At 50.4% G+C, this 12,593-nt stretch overlaps 1 protein-coding gene across 1 annotated transcript in view; it reads right to left on the bottom strand.

Annotated features, from left to right (window-relative positions):
• Positions 1 to 7,193: 7,193 nt before the first annotated feature.
• Positions 7,194 to 12,593, bottom strand: part of LOC112915437 (uncharacterized) — a 30,476-nt gene continuing 25,076 nt past the window's right edge. The window contains exon 6 of the mRNA XM_025992794.2: positions 7,194 to 8,947. Coding sequence (XP_025848579.2) covers positions 8,920 to 8,947 — 28 coding nt within the window. The 3' untranslated portion in view covers positions 7,194 to 8,919. The remainder of the gene's footprint in view (positions 8,948 to 12,593) is intronic.

Here is a 12,593-nt window from a genome sequence, read left to right as displayed (position 1 = left end):
ACATCGCCATCACCGCGCGCATCCTCGCGTTGACCTTTCTCCCCTCCCCGCTGCAGCCCCCAACAACCACTCAGCTGTCCCCTGTACACCTTGGTCGTTTCTAAAGAGTCATATACGTGGAATTACATAGTACGTAAGCTTCTGGGACTGGCATTTTTTCCCCACGGAGCGTCATTCTCGGGAGGTTCCTGCAGGGTGCCGCACAGCTCAGTAATTCCCGTGTTTTCACGGCAAGGCGCTACTCCGGGAAGTGGCCACAGTCTGCTGAGGCAGCTCCTTGACGGACGCCCGGGTCGCCTGTGCCCATCCTGAACGAGGCTGCCATCCACGCCCCACACCGGCTCTGCCGTGGACGGGACTTCCCGGCAAGGCCGTTGGGGTCACAGGGGAGTTGCAGGCTTCGTTTTCTGCGACCCTGCCAGGCTCCTCCGGAGCGCGGTCCCGTCCCACATTCCCAGCAGCGGGCACAGCGGCCGGCTCCTCCTCCTCTTCCCCTTCCCCAGCAGCGGTGTTTGCTGTCGCCCACAGGGGTCCGGGGAAGCCCCGTCGTGGTGGGGGCGGGGCGCTCCCTCGCGGCCTGGCTCTGCGTCTCCACCCGCCGCCCCGCGTTATCCACGATGCCGCGTCTCTTCGTGCCTTGTGCCGCTGTCTAATCGGATCCTTTCTTCATTGTCGAATCTTGTAAACGCGGAGATCCGTTCACCTGTGAAGCTCATCCTTTTAAGGCCTGAAACTCCGAGCGTTCCGTAAGCTGTCCAGGGGACGCCAACGGCTGTGTGGCCGTCGCAGCTTCGCACGCCCAGAGCAGGCTCCTCCGCCCGCCGCAGAGCCCGTACCGTTCGCGGTCAGGGTCGTTCTCCGTCCGCGACCACAGCTCCCGGGACGCTTCCCACCTCTGCGCGTGCGTCCCCGGACACTGAGGGCCGAGGGGTCCTGCAGCCGTGGCCCTGTGCGGCCCCGTGTGCCCCGCGCTGCTCCCAGGGGCCGCTGTCCTGCGCCCGCGCCTGCGCCCGCGCCTGCGCCCTGGGGTACCCCCCCCCACCCCGCCACCCCGCCACCCCGCCACCCCGCCACCCCGCCACCGCCTGCACCCTCGTCTGCGCCCTGGGGCCGCCTTCCTGCGCCTGCGCCTCGGGGCTGCGCCTGCGCCTCAGGGCCGCAGGCTGCTGGGTGGCGGCTCGGCTGAGGCCGACGACGCCGTCCGTGTCCGTGCTCGCCCCGCGGCCCCAGGGCCCCTCAGCTCTGCCGCCTCACCGGCCCCGCCGCGCCCCCCGCGGAGGCCTTGCAGTCCGTCCTTCCGGTCGCGCCCGGGCCACGTGGGCGCCACGCACTTCCGGTCGGAGGGTCCCATGGCCACTGGGCAGAGGTGACGTGGTGGGGGGGCGGGGCAGGGGGCCCGCGGACTGAGCGGCTCCCGGAGCTCAGCCCGACGGGGTGGAGGTCAGGGCGGTGCCCGGCCCGGGGCGGGTGGGGGGTACCTGCTGGTGTAACCGCGGCCCGACGGGCGAGAACCAGCGGACCCACGCACCCGCTCGTCCTCTTCCCCGACGCTCTCGCGTAGCCCTCGGTGAGGCAGGGAGGACCTACTGTGTGCTGTGTGGGGGAGACGGGGGGGGGGGCTGGGGGGAGGCCGTACCGTGTGGGGAGACGGGGGGGGGGGGGAAGGAGGGGGAGGCCGTACTGTGTGGGGAGACCGGGGCGGGGAGGGGGAGGCCATACCGTGTGGGGGAGACGGGGGGGGGGGGGGGGCGGCTGGGGGGAGGCCGTACCGTGTGGGGAGACGGGGGGAAGGAGGGGGAGGCCGTACTGTGTGGGGAGACGGGGGCGGGGAGGGGGAGGCCGTACCGTGTGGGGGAGACGGGGGGGGGGGGGCTGGGGGGAGGGGGGGAGGCCGTACCGTGTGGGGAGACGGGGTGGGGGGGGAAGGAGGGGGAGGCCGTACTGTGTGGGGGAGACGGGGGGGGAGGGGGAGGGGGAGGCCGTACCGTGTGGGGAGCCGGGGGGGGGGGGGGTGGGGGGGAGGGGAGAGGGAGGCCTGCCGCCCCATGGCCTTGGGCGGGGCCGACCTGCGGGGAGCCCCGGAGGAGAGGGTGCGGAGTGGCGAGCTGCCCGCCCCGGCGCTCTCTGAAGGAACTGTAAAGAGGGACCGTCCTCACGCGGTTTTTAAGGTCCTGAAGGTTTTTGTCGTAAGTTTAAATACTTTCAAAGGATCCAATTTGGAGCATAGTGTAAATGTGTTAACATTTCAAAATGAAGGTTGAATTTCTTTTGTGAACGTGTACAATCAAATCTGAACACTGGTGGTTCATAATCCATTATTCCTTTTTTTTTTTAAGATTTTATTTATTTTAGAGAGAGCAAGCACGAGGCGGGGAGAGGAGAGGTGGGGGTGGAGGGAGACAAGCAGGGGAGAGAGCAGGGAGCGCGCCATGGGGCTGGATCCCAGGGCGCTGAGAACATGACCCGAGAAGAAGTCGGGTGCTGAACCCACTGAGCCACCCAGGAGCCAGTGTTTAAACACAATGAACTTTTTTTGTTTTTCTCCTTCAAATCAAAGCTTCATTTCATTCCCCCACAAATTTTACCTTAGTATAATTTATATTTAAAAGATCTCACTAATCACCCTATCACATTTATTTTTAATAAAAATGTATCTAAATTAAAATTAACTATTTTAATAATCATTATTGGTAATACACTTACCAATTAAAACATCACAAGTACATTATAGTAATTATTAAATACAAAAAGTGAAATTACTTTATAAATGCATCTCTTAATGAGATGGACTTTTTGTCAGTCCCTGTATCTGTAGAGGAACATTATGTGTGGCTAGAATGAGAGGCTCCACTTCAATTCTATTTCTGTTTGATTTTTATAGGTGTAAGCTACAGGATTGAAAGTTTTATTATAGCAACGTAAGTCAATTATTTGAATTTCTAGGTTATATGCCGAAGTTCATATAATGAGCTGTTGTCAAAAAATATTTTTAATCTTCTGTCACCTGACAACTTGGTTAGGTTCTTCTACATTTTTCTTAGAAGCAGTGACTTGGAAAGCACGTGACTTGTGGAGAGCTTTGTTCTCATCATTAGCATAATTCACCTTGTCCATTTATGGGACGTACACCGAAAGAGCTCTGCTGAGATTTATTAAATCACTGTTTTTGTGCTGTAACACTTTCACACGCTCACCTTTTAAAATTCTGTGTTTTCAGAAATGATTAGAGAAACAGATACATTATTAATTTCATTACATTTCTGCCAAAACCGTGCCTTTTGATAAAATGCTTTGACCTTATTTTTGCTTTAAATATTTTACTGTTACTTCAGAGCTTGCAGATCCAGCTCATTTACAGAAAATGTCTATCACAAGCCTCGTTGACAGAGCCAGTCTTTGCTGTCAAACCACGTGGCCAAATTAGATGCACCTTCTGTCAGAAAAAAACTTTATTTTTCAGTTCAGTTAGCTATTTTGAAGATTATAAAAATCAATGAAGATTAAAAGCATACCTTGTGAAACCAACCACTGAAAGGATAAAAAATTAAAATGATATAGATGTAACATGATTAATTCCATGGTTAAGTTGTAAAAACAAGATAATCAATAGATTCTCTTCCACATAAAATAAGATCGTAACTGGCTGTGGAGGATAAGAACTAGCGTAAAAAATCAGAAATACCACTAATAAAATGGAAAGGTCCTCGGCTGCTAATCAGGGTGGCAGCACACAATTTTTTTTTATTATGAAAAAGATAGTGTATGTTTAATAAGAGAATGTGAGGAGAATTGACTATAACTGAAATAAGTATTTCATGCTCTGGTTTCATACAACGGAGTTTGAAGACTGTATTAAGTAATGTGCAGCAAACCTGAAAATGCACAGCAAAGTGTATCCTTGGGTTTTATCATCTTGTCCTGTGAAAGTTTCGTGTTCCCCGAAGGCGCTCTCGATGCATCTAGTCAGCTCGGCAGCCCTGTGCTGCTGCAGCCGCTCTGGGTTGCATCTCTTCCCAGGTAAGATACTTTCTAGAGAGGAGTTCGGAGCCGTGTGGAAGGCATGTATGCAAGGAGGCCATTTTTGGTATTCGTGGTCTCTGATTTTTCTCTGTGCTTCATTCTCACAGGCTGTCCCGTGAGAGCCACATGTTCTTTGAGGAGTGGAAGGAGATGGAAGAGGAAAAGGTATTTAATTAAAATTGTCATTATTTCTGCCACTCCACTTTACCATATCTGAATTCTGAAAAGCCATGTATGAGTCTAAATACCTTATTTCCGTGTCTTCCAACATGTCACTTTCAACGTGTGTTTAAGAAGGGAAAGTCCAAAGTCTTGTGGATTTCTGGTTAAAGGTATCTTGAAAGGGCCATAAAGGTTCCATTAAAGGACATTTCCCCTCTATTTGCCACACCTGGGAGTCTGGGGTCGTCGTGAGGGCAGCGTGTCCTATTGAGATTTGGAATAGATGAGACTCAGCTTTGTTCCCATGTGTGAATTCAGACTCGTTCTCAGGAGATCCGTTTGGGAAAGAGTAGGATGATGGGTAGGGGATCTGAAAATGAGCTCTGTGAAACTGTCCATGAGCGTGTACCCTTGAAAGGCTTCACGTGCCGCGAGGCACACGTCCCTCGATTAAAAATCATGATTCCTCAGGCCCCTCTATAGCCTGGGCCGCCCCAGGACAGGATTTTTTACCCCAGGGATGTGTCACTGGGGGAGGGTCACTCCAGGTGTGCAAGATGCCTGGGGTGCTCATGGCCTGCAGCAGCCCCTCGTGGGGAGCAGTGATGAAACCTGGTCCCAGGCTGCTGTCACTGACCTGCCGGTGCCCCGGCCCTTTGCTGGTGATGCCGGAACTGGGGGCAAGTGCTGCAGCACCGGCCAGTGGGGACAGGGACCGGGAGTCCACTGCGCTCCGGCCCCCCATGGCCACATGTCCCAGTTTTCCCTGCCTGTTCCCTGAAGCCTTCTCGGTCGTACACGTTGGCCACCAGGTCAAGGTTTCTATTAGACACTCGGTCGCCTGACAAGCGCACAGGCCGTGCGTGTGCCCGGAGGTGGTGAGCGGCCTCTTCCCTGGAGGGCACACCTGTTATTCTTGCCTCCAGAGGAGAGTACAGCTCCCGGGGGTGGTGTCCCCACGTGGACCTGCCCACCCCCGCTGTCCCTGCTGCCCCTGCCTCAGCAGCCTGAGTCGCACCTAGCTTGTTGGCCATGTCCACAGGTGTGAGACGTGCCACTTCCTTCGAGGGCGGTGGGGCCTGAGGGAACAGTCCTCGGCAAACCCAAGCCCCTGGGCCCCGTGGGGCTTTAGGGCCCTATCCTGGCACTCCTGCTCCTATGGTTCCTGATGCATCCTCTGCATTTCCCTCTGGCGGGGCAGCCCCGGGGTTACAGGCCCCAGTGCCCTCCATGCAGCCTTCCCCACGGAGAACTGGCCCCGGGTTCTGGAAGCCCACAGGCTGATGCCTGTGCAGCCAGGGTTGTCGCTCTGGTCCAGCCCTGGCTTACAGTCCCCGAGGCCCTGACTTCCCATGGAGTGCTTGCTGAAAGTGGGGCCGAGAGTTCTGCACCCTTCTCCCCTGGGGAGGGGCGCCGGGTCCCCTCCATGAGTGTGGCCTGTGGGCTATAGTGACTTGCTCCTAAGGAACGGAGCTGACGGAGGCGGGGGCCTCTGAGGAGAGGTCACAGGCGCTGCGGCCTCAGTCCTAGCTCTCCACTGACTGGCTGCAGGGGAAGCCAGAGGTCACAAGGACCCTCGAGTAGCCCTTTGGACTGGCCCCCAAATGGAGGAACGGCCTTCTCCTGCCAAAAGCGGATTCTCTGGCCCTGATCAAACCTTCGGATGAGTCCAGCTCACTGACTCCTTGACAGCAAGCTCGCACAAGCTGGAGCCAGAGGCACCAGCCAGACTCCCGAGTAGAGCAGAATCTGGGAGCTGAGAGAAGGTCATGGGTTCAGGATGTGTGCTGTGGCTGTGACGTGCTGGGTGGTAACAGCTGGCCAACACGGGTGGGCATGAAGCCACCAGGGCTGGGCCACCCGTGTGGCCCGGCCTCGTCCCCGCTCGGCTACTGTGGCAGGACAGGATAGATCCCTTTCCTGCTGTGAAAATACACAGGTGACGGGAGGCTTCAAGGTAGGAAAATGGCATTTATTTACAAGGTGAAAGGCGACTCAGTTTAGGGAGGACTTGTCTCACATTGGGACATGCTGACCTCTGGATGGGATCACCAAAAAAGGTAGTGAGGGCTCCATTTTATGAATTTTCTTTCAGGTTGAACAAATTCTGAATCTGTGGCAGGCAGGGGTACTTAGTTCTGCCTTAGGGCTCCTTTCTCTTGATAAAAGTTGAGGGAAAACAGGAAATTTAACCAAAATCTGAGATGTGCCTTAATGTCAGAAGCAATGGCCCAGTAGACATGGCCCTCTGGACACATAAGGCCCAAGACTCAAGGTTTCCCAGAGGGAGCATCTGACCCCCACTGTCCAGAAGCTGAGTGACCACTTTGGAGCAGTGCCACCTTCTGCTCTTATCTCCAAGGCCAGTGCCTTAGCCTCTGCTCACATGAAATCGAACTAGTGGACCCAGCCAGCCCCTCAGCAGCTTGGGGTGAGCCGGGTGATGTTTCACGTGTCATACACAGGGAGAGGATGAACCCCCTTGGCTCCAGGGTCAGAGGAGCCCTCCGGAAGGTTCTGGTGATGCCATGGCATCGTGTGCTATATCCCAGGTAGCTGGGTCCACATGAATTAATGTCTTGAAGTCCTGTCTCAGATCTTTATCTTCCTACAAGCGTAAGCCTTTTTATCTGTGTACAAGGGCAAGTGAGGCCTGGTGCCTTGTGGCTAGAGAATGCCCCAGAGTAGGTCTTGGTGGCAGGGAGCAAGGAAGACCAGGTTTGGAGGGGTGTGCGACTGCCCTGAAAAGGGAAAACGGTGTAGGCCTGAGCGGGGTCTCAGCTGACTCCCTTTTGTATTCAGAGGCAGCCCTGCAAGGCCACCCGGACAAGCCAGTGCCTCGGCCCCAAGCTGGTAAAGCCTGCAGAAGGGAACACGCGCAGAGGGCGGGGCACATGCCGTTTCCATAGCTGCCCCTCCATCTACTCTGGGGGCTCTGCGAACACACAAATTGACACGGATGGGTGAGCGCATTCGCACAGCAGGCCTCTCCAATGACAAGCCACACCGGGTACCTTACAGCTTGCATGTTTATTGAACAAATACTACTAAAATAGCTGAAATACACTGGGTACTTGTTGTGAGTGCATCAGTCAAGATCACATTGTTTTTTTACAAAAGCCTGCGTTGTCAGCAGCGTACAACCGCAACTCTACGTAAATGCCACAGATGCAAAATACGGTTTTCTTGCTCTATTTACACAGCTGATAGACCTATTCTAACCAAGGAGGGAGCGGGAAGATGCACAAGAGACTCAGGTCAAGGGGGGAGCGAGAAGAGTAGGAAGAAGGGCGGCGCATGCATCTTGGGGTTAACAGTCAGGAGGGCACAGCACGGGACCAAGCCTGCCCCGACGGGAAGAGCCAAAGACGATTATATAAAAATTAAGGTGGGCTTTCAGACTGGCTAACACAACAACAATCCATGAGTAGATGGTATTGTCTGGTTTTCTTTTTGTTGATCCATTTCATTGGGAGCAAGGACAAAAATGTAAAGTCTACACCTTGCTTATCCAAAACTGCCAGAAAAGAAGTGCTCTGCCTTTTTTTTTTTTTTTTTTTAATTTTATAAAGACTTTTTTTCCAACTTGATTTTCGGGAAAGGTGCGAATTTGCAGATTCCTACTCAGATGCCAGTTTTTTGGATTTTTTTTCCAGAGGGCGTTTATTTTAAAAGTTGGCCCTCTTTTTCCCCCCGAATATCCTTTCAAACAAAAAGAACCAAAAGAGACACCTAAAAACGCCTGTCAAATTATTGCTTTTCTTTCTCTAAGCTAGGCAGGCGAGGCTACCAAAAAGAAGAGATTTGGTAAGTAAATTACAGTTTTGTGATTGCTCCCGCGACAGGGACTGCACGTCTGTGAGTGCCCGCCGATGAGACGCGAGTCTCTTACTCTCTCTGGTAGCATTCACTCAACCTACAGCGCTGAAGAAGAAAGCCACACTGAAGACACAAGGAGAACAAGTCAATCCAGTCTAGAGAACAACATTCAGGGAAACAGAGTACCAACACCTTCTTAGAACATGGAAATAAAATATAACTCCATCAGAGCTACCTCGCCAAGGAGCATGTTGAAAGTCCAAAATAGCACCATTCATCAGTGTCTCAGGTCCTGTGGCAGCATCTCGGTCACTTACCACAAGGAAACAATGAGTTTCAAACTACTTCTATACATCAAAAGAGTACATGGATAAAATATAGAGATATACAGACAATCGATGAACATAAACTACTAGGCTTGTTACATCTAAATGAAAAAAAAAATGGGGACTCTCAGCCTCTGCGAGAAGCATTCTGGAGCAGTGTGAGTGAGAAGGCAGGAGTGGACCGGTTGTGTGAGAGCAGAGGGAGTTTGAGTTGTGGAAGACATCGTTGTCGAGAACCAGGCCTGAAGGCCCACCTGGAAGGGTTGTAAACGTGGATTCACAGTGTGAAATTCTGAGCGTTTCACTTGAGTCAGAATGAGTAAAAACTGGTTTGATGATACCTATTTGTCCACTGTAAATTCTCTAAAGCAAGGCTCAGAGTCCCATAGTTTCTTCTTATACTTGATGATTTACACAGAAAAAAATCCCATATATGATACCATGACCTCATCAATACCCATACATCATATGTAATACAAATGGAGGAGTGACGATTAAAAAGAGTGGAGGTAACCGGTGCCTGCGGCATGGAGTTCACTGCTGCCAGGTGGAGTCAGGAAGGCCGCCTTCATCTGGTCATCCTTCTTGCGGTTCACTTCCTTTGGGATCGGAAGTCTTCCCTGCAAGGCAGGCGGACCCGTGTGCACACACACACATACACACAAGACACTTAGTCATGCTTCTGAAACCATCTGAAATCTTTTGCTTCTCCCTCCCACCTTTTATCCTTGAACTCCCCGTGTTTAGCAAACAGAGTTTACATATTAAACACAGTTCACCTGAATGTAAATATTAGGTCTGTGGGGGCATGAAGTGATTAAACACTGGCTGCCTTGGCTTCAGTTAGGATCAAGTGCTTCTCTAACGGCCATTCCCGGCCATGTGGGAGGCAGCATTCCCCAGAGTCAGGTTTCTGAGGACAGGGCCCAGTGTGAGGCTGCGTAAGGGGCTTGTGAGCATGTTAGCACATTTTCTTTAAGGCATTTATGCAGTGGAGGTGGGTAACTGCCTGCCTTCCAGTATATAAGAACAATATTTAAAAGCAGAGTCCCGCTTGTACAAAGGTAACTTGTTGTATGGTTTATTCTCTGAGCACCTGGCCCAGGCCACATGGGCCCGCTAATCAGAACCACAAGTGGCTACCAAAGGAAAGAGGAGGATAGTGCGACTCCCACCCAGGCTAGAAGGTAGTGAGATCCCCCGAGTTTGGACTGGAGCTATTCTAAGTCTAGCCGCACACCCTGGGGAGGTGGTGTTTGTGTCTGCAGTAATCCAGCCGCAGCGCGACTGCTGCTCCATCAGGCACCCATGCGGAGAAGCTCTCCATCATAACCAACTAGCAGGAGGACAGGACAGTGAAGCCCTTTTGCTCCAGGGATGATCAGGCTTAACTTGACCACAGATCCCTGTGTATCCCGATCAGGTATGAAAACAGCAGTTGACAACAGTCTGTCAGCCAAGCCATTAATTGCTGGGGTTTTCTCAGAAACATTATCCAGTATCATTTGAAAAGATTTTTTTTTCTTCCCTCCTTTTTACTCAGATCACATGTTCTAATAGGACATTTACAATAAGCTATTTTGACTTGGATATGAATACTTGGATTAAAATAATCTTGCATTGAGATCTGTAAATTATCACATTTGAATTTCTAAGAATTCAGTGGCTAGGAACTTTAAAACTACCTGAAACCTGAATAAATGTTTTCAGCAGCCCCGGGATGAACTAAATGTAACAGGTAACTCAACTTTAAAAGGTCTTTTTTAAAATATTTTATTTATTTATTCATAATAGTCACAGAGAGAGAGAGAGAGGCAGAGACACAGGCAGAGGGAGAAGCAGGCTCCATGCAGGGAGCCCGACATGGGATTTGATCCCGGGTCTGCAGGATCGCGCCCCGGGCCAAAGGCAGGCGCCAAACTGCTGTGCCACCCAGGGATCCCCAAAAGGTCTTATTTCCAGTACATATTTTTTTTTATGTTAAACATCTTATATGCCTAAGTTTTATGTCTAAAAATCTCAAACTCTCAAAGCATACAGCATCTTCAGGATGTATAGAAAATCCATTCAGTATATATTTTCATGCTCCAGTCTTAGATTGAGATTTATAATTTCTTTTGGTGTAAGTAAATAGCAACAGGACCTGATCAGGAAACTGAATTAAAATATAACTCATCACTCACACACGATGAAGGATTTAATAGAGTTTCAGAAGCATTATATTGAGCAGTCTTTTTCAGTCTAATTTTAATCTTGAAATTTTGGCATGCAACCCCAGGATTTAATAAAAGAAATCCACTGTAATCCGGGTGCTTTTTAACTGTCCCTCTTCTCCCCTTGGCCAGTCAGCCCAGGTCACAACGTGAAAAACTTAGGTTTTGGACAAATGAAGGATTCAGTGCTGCTGATTACCACAGGCCAGGAAGGAAAATCAAAAGTTCTTAAGTGTGATTCCACCCAGCTGCACTCTGGACATGGCTGCCCTTAAAGCTGCTCACTTCTCTTTTGCCCAGAAATGAATATATAGTCAGTCTCTGTGTAAGTCTCCATCTTACTAACCCATTACCTCTGTGGAAAAATCCACAACAAAACCAGATGAAGATTGGGTGGGATTCTGGGTAATTTGGGGAGAGGTATTCCAGAAAAAAAAAAAAAAAAAAACCTATCTTCCTCCATCATCCAGCAGATAACGGCTCCTAGAGCACTGGGGATCTTGAGCTATCTAGAAGGCGGGGCAGCAGGGACATAGGCATCCAGTGCCCCACAGGCCAGCGCTCCTGGAGGGTCCCATAGCTGATCTACCCCAGGCTGCGTGACCTCTCTCCTGAGGACTGTTCATGTACGAATCCCCCAGTTACTCAGTAATATGCCTTGGACCAAGTAAGTCAAGATTCTCTTTTTTGATTATGCAAAGCTGTGCTTTTCCACTAGGAGACTGCTGGGAAGGACAGACCCATTAAGCCTAAAGTATTACTCACATATGGATAGAGGAAAGAAATTAGTAGAAGACCTGAATCTCAGGATCCACTGTGCCAACCACCTTCCCCGTCCCCCCTGCTTCATTGGAGGCATGGTCTCGGGCCTGGATTGGCCTTCTAAGAAAAAGGGAGTGACTGCTAACCTCCCTCAAGAACTTGCCTATTCTTGCCACTCTGGCTGGTGTCACCAGTATCAAAGAGAGGATTTCTGGATGGGGCAGAAATAATGAAAACACTATACTCACCCTTATGCCTTCCATTATCATGTCTTACCCTCAGCTGCTGAGATGAATTATGCCCTGAGATTCCCAGTAAAGACTGGGGTGGTGGAGGGGTGCGCAGTGATGGCTGGTAGGGTAGTGGTGGGATAGTAAAGGATTGGGGTAGGTTGGTGGGTGGTGGGGTGGAGATGTGGCGTTATGGTGGTTGGGTGGTGGTGGCCTGGTGGTGGGGTATACGGGTCTTAAGCCCAGTATAAAGCTCCCTCCCACCCCACCCTTGTAAGACAGTACAAGTGTAGCTCTGCAGGCCTATGTTTCTAACCCTGGTTTTCAACTGGGCCTTCAGAAATTCTCTAGAAGATAAAAGCGATTTAGAATTGTTTTCTCTTAGTGCAAACTGCCCACGGACACTGTCTCTTCGAGTTGTGCCTGTCAGTAAAGGATGGGGAACAGCCAACTCCCTTTAGTGTAAGAATCTCTCAGACATTAAAATGTCAGAAAGAGCTGGGAAAGCCTCATCATGTGGCAGTTGTACTTATGAAACTTCTGAATGGAAATTTTATTTTTATTTTAGGGCACTTTATTTTTCTTTCTTAATTGCAAAATCAACAGGTCATCGGTAAAAAGTACAATCCTCCTCCTTAAGGTCAAATTGGTATTTACCTTAACAGGAGAATCCAAAGATATCTACCCCCCACCCCCCAAAACTGGTAAGTGTTGTTGAAAATGATGCTAAAATCTAAAATGTAAATTTGACAAATTTTCTTCAGGCAGACAATTACCACACCTGAGATGTCAGGACAAGGAAAGCATGTTTGTAGGAAATACTTTTAGGCCTAAAAATTAGAAGAAAGAAAAATAATTGTTTCTGTTCTTTCTGTTTTGTTTCTTGGGTAATTGCATCAGATATCTGGGCACTGTTACCAGACAAAAGTGTCATCTTATACTTTTAAGATATCTTGTAGTTTAATCATCATACTTGAGTTTACTACCCAAGAATGGAACAAATTAAAAACCTGTAAAGTGTACATTTGATAAATTGATTCCATGATTCTTAAAATCTGCTT

The sequence above is a fragment of the Vulpes vulpes genome, chromosome 14, assembly GCF_048418805.1.
Source record: "Vulpes vulpes isolate BD-2025 chromosome 14, VulVul3, whole genome shotgun sequence".
Taxonomy (NCBI): domain Eukaryota; kingdom Metazoa; phylum Chordata; class Mammalia; order Carnivora; family Canidae; genus Vulpes; species Vulpes vulpes.
This window is presented reverse-complemented; position numbering and strand designations above follow the sequence as displayed.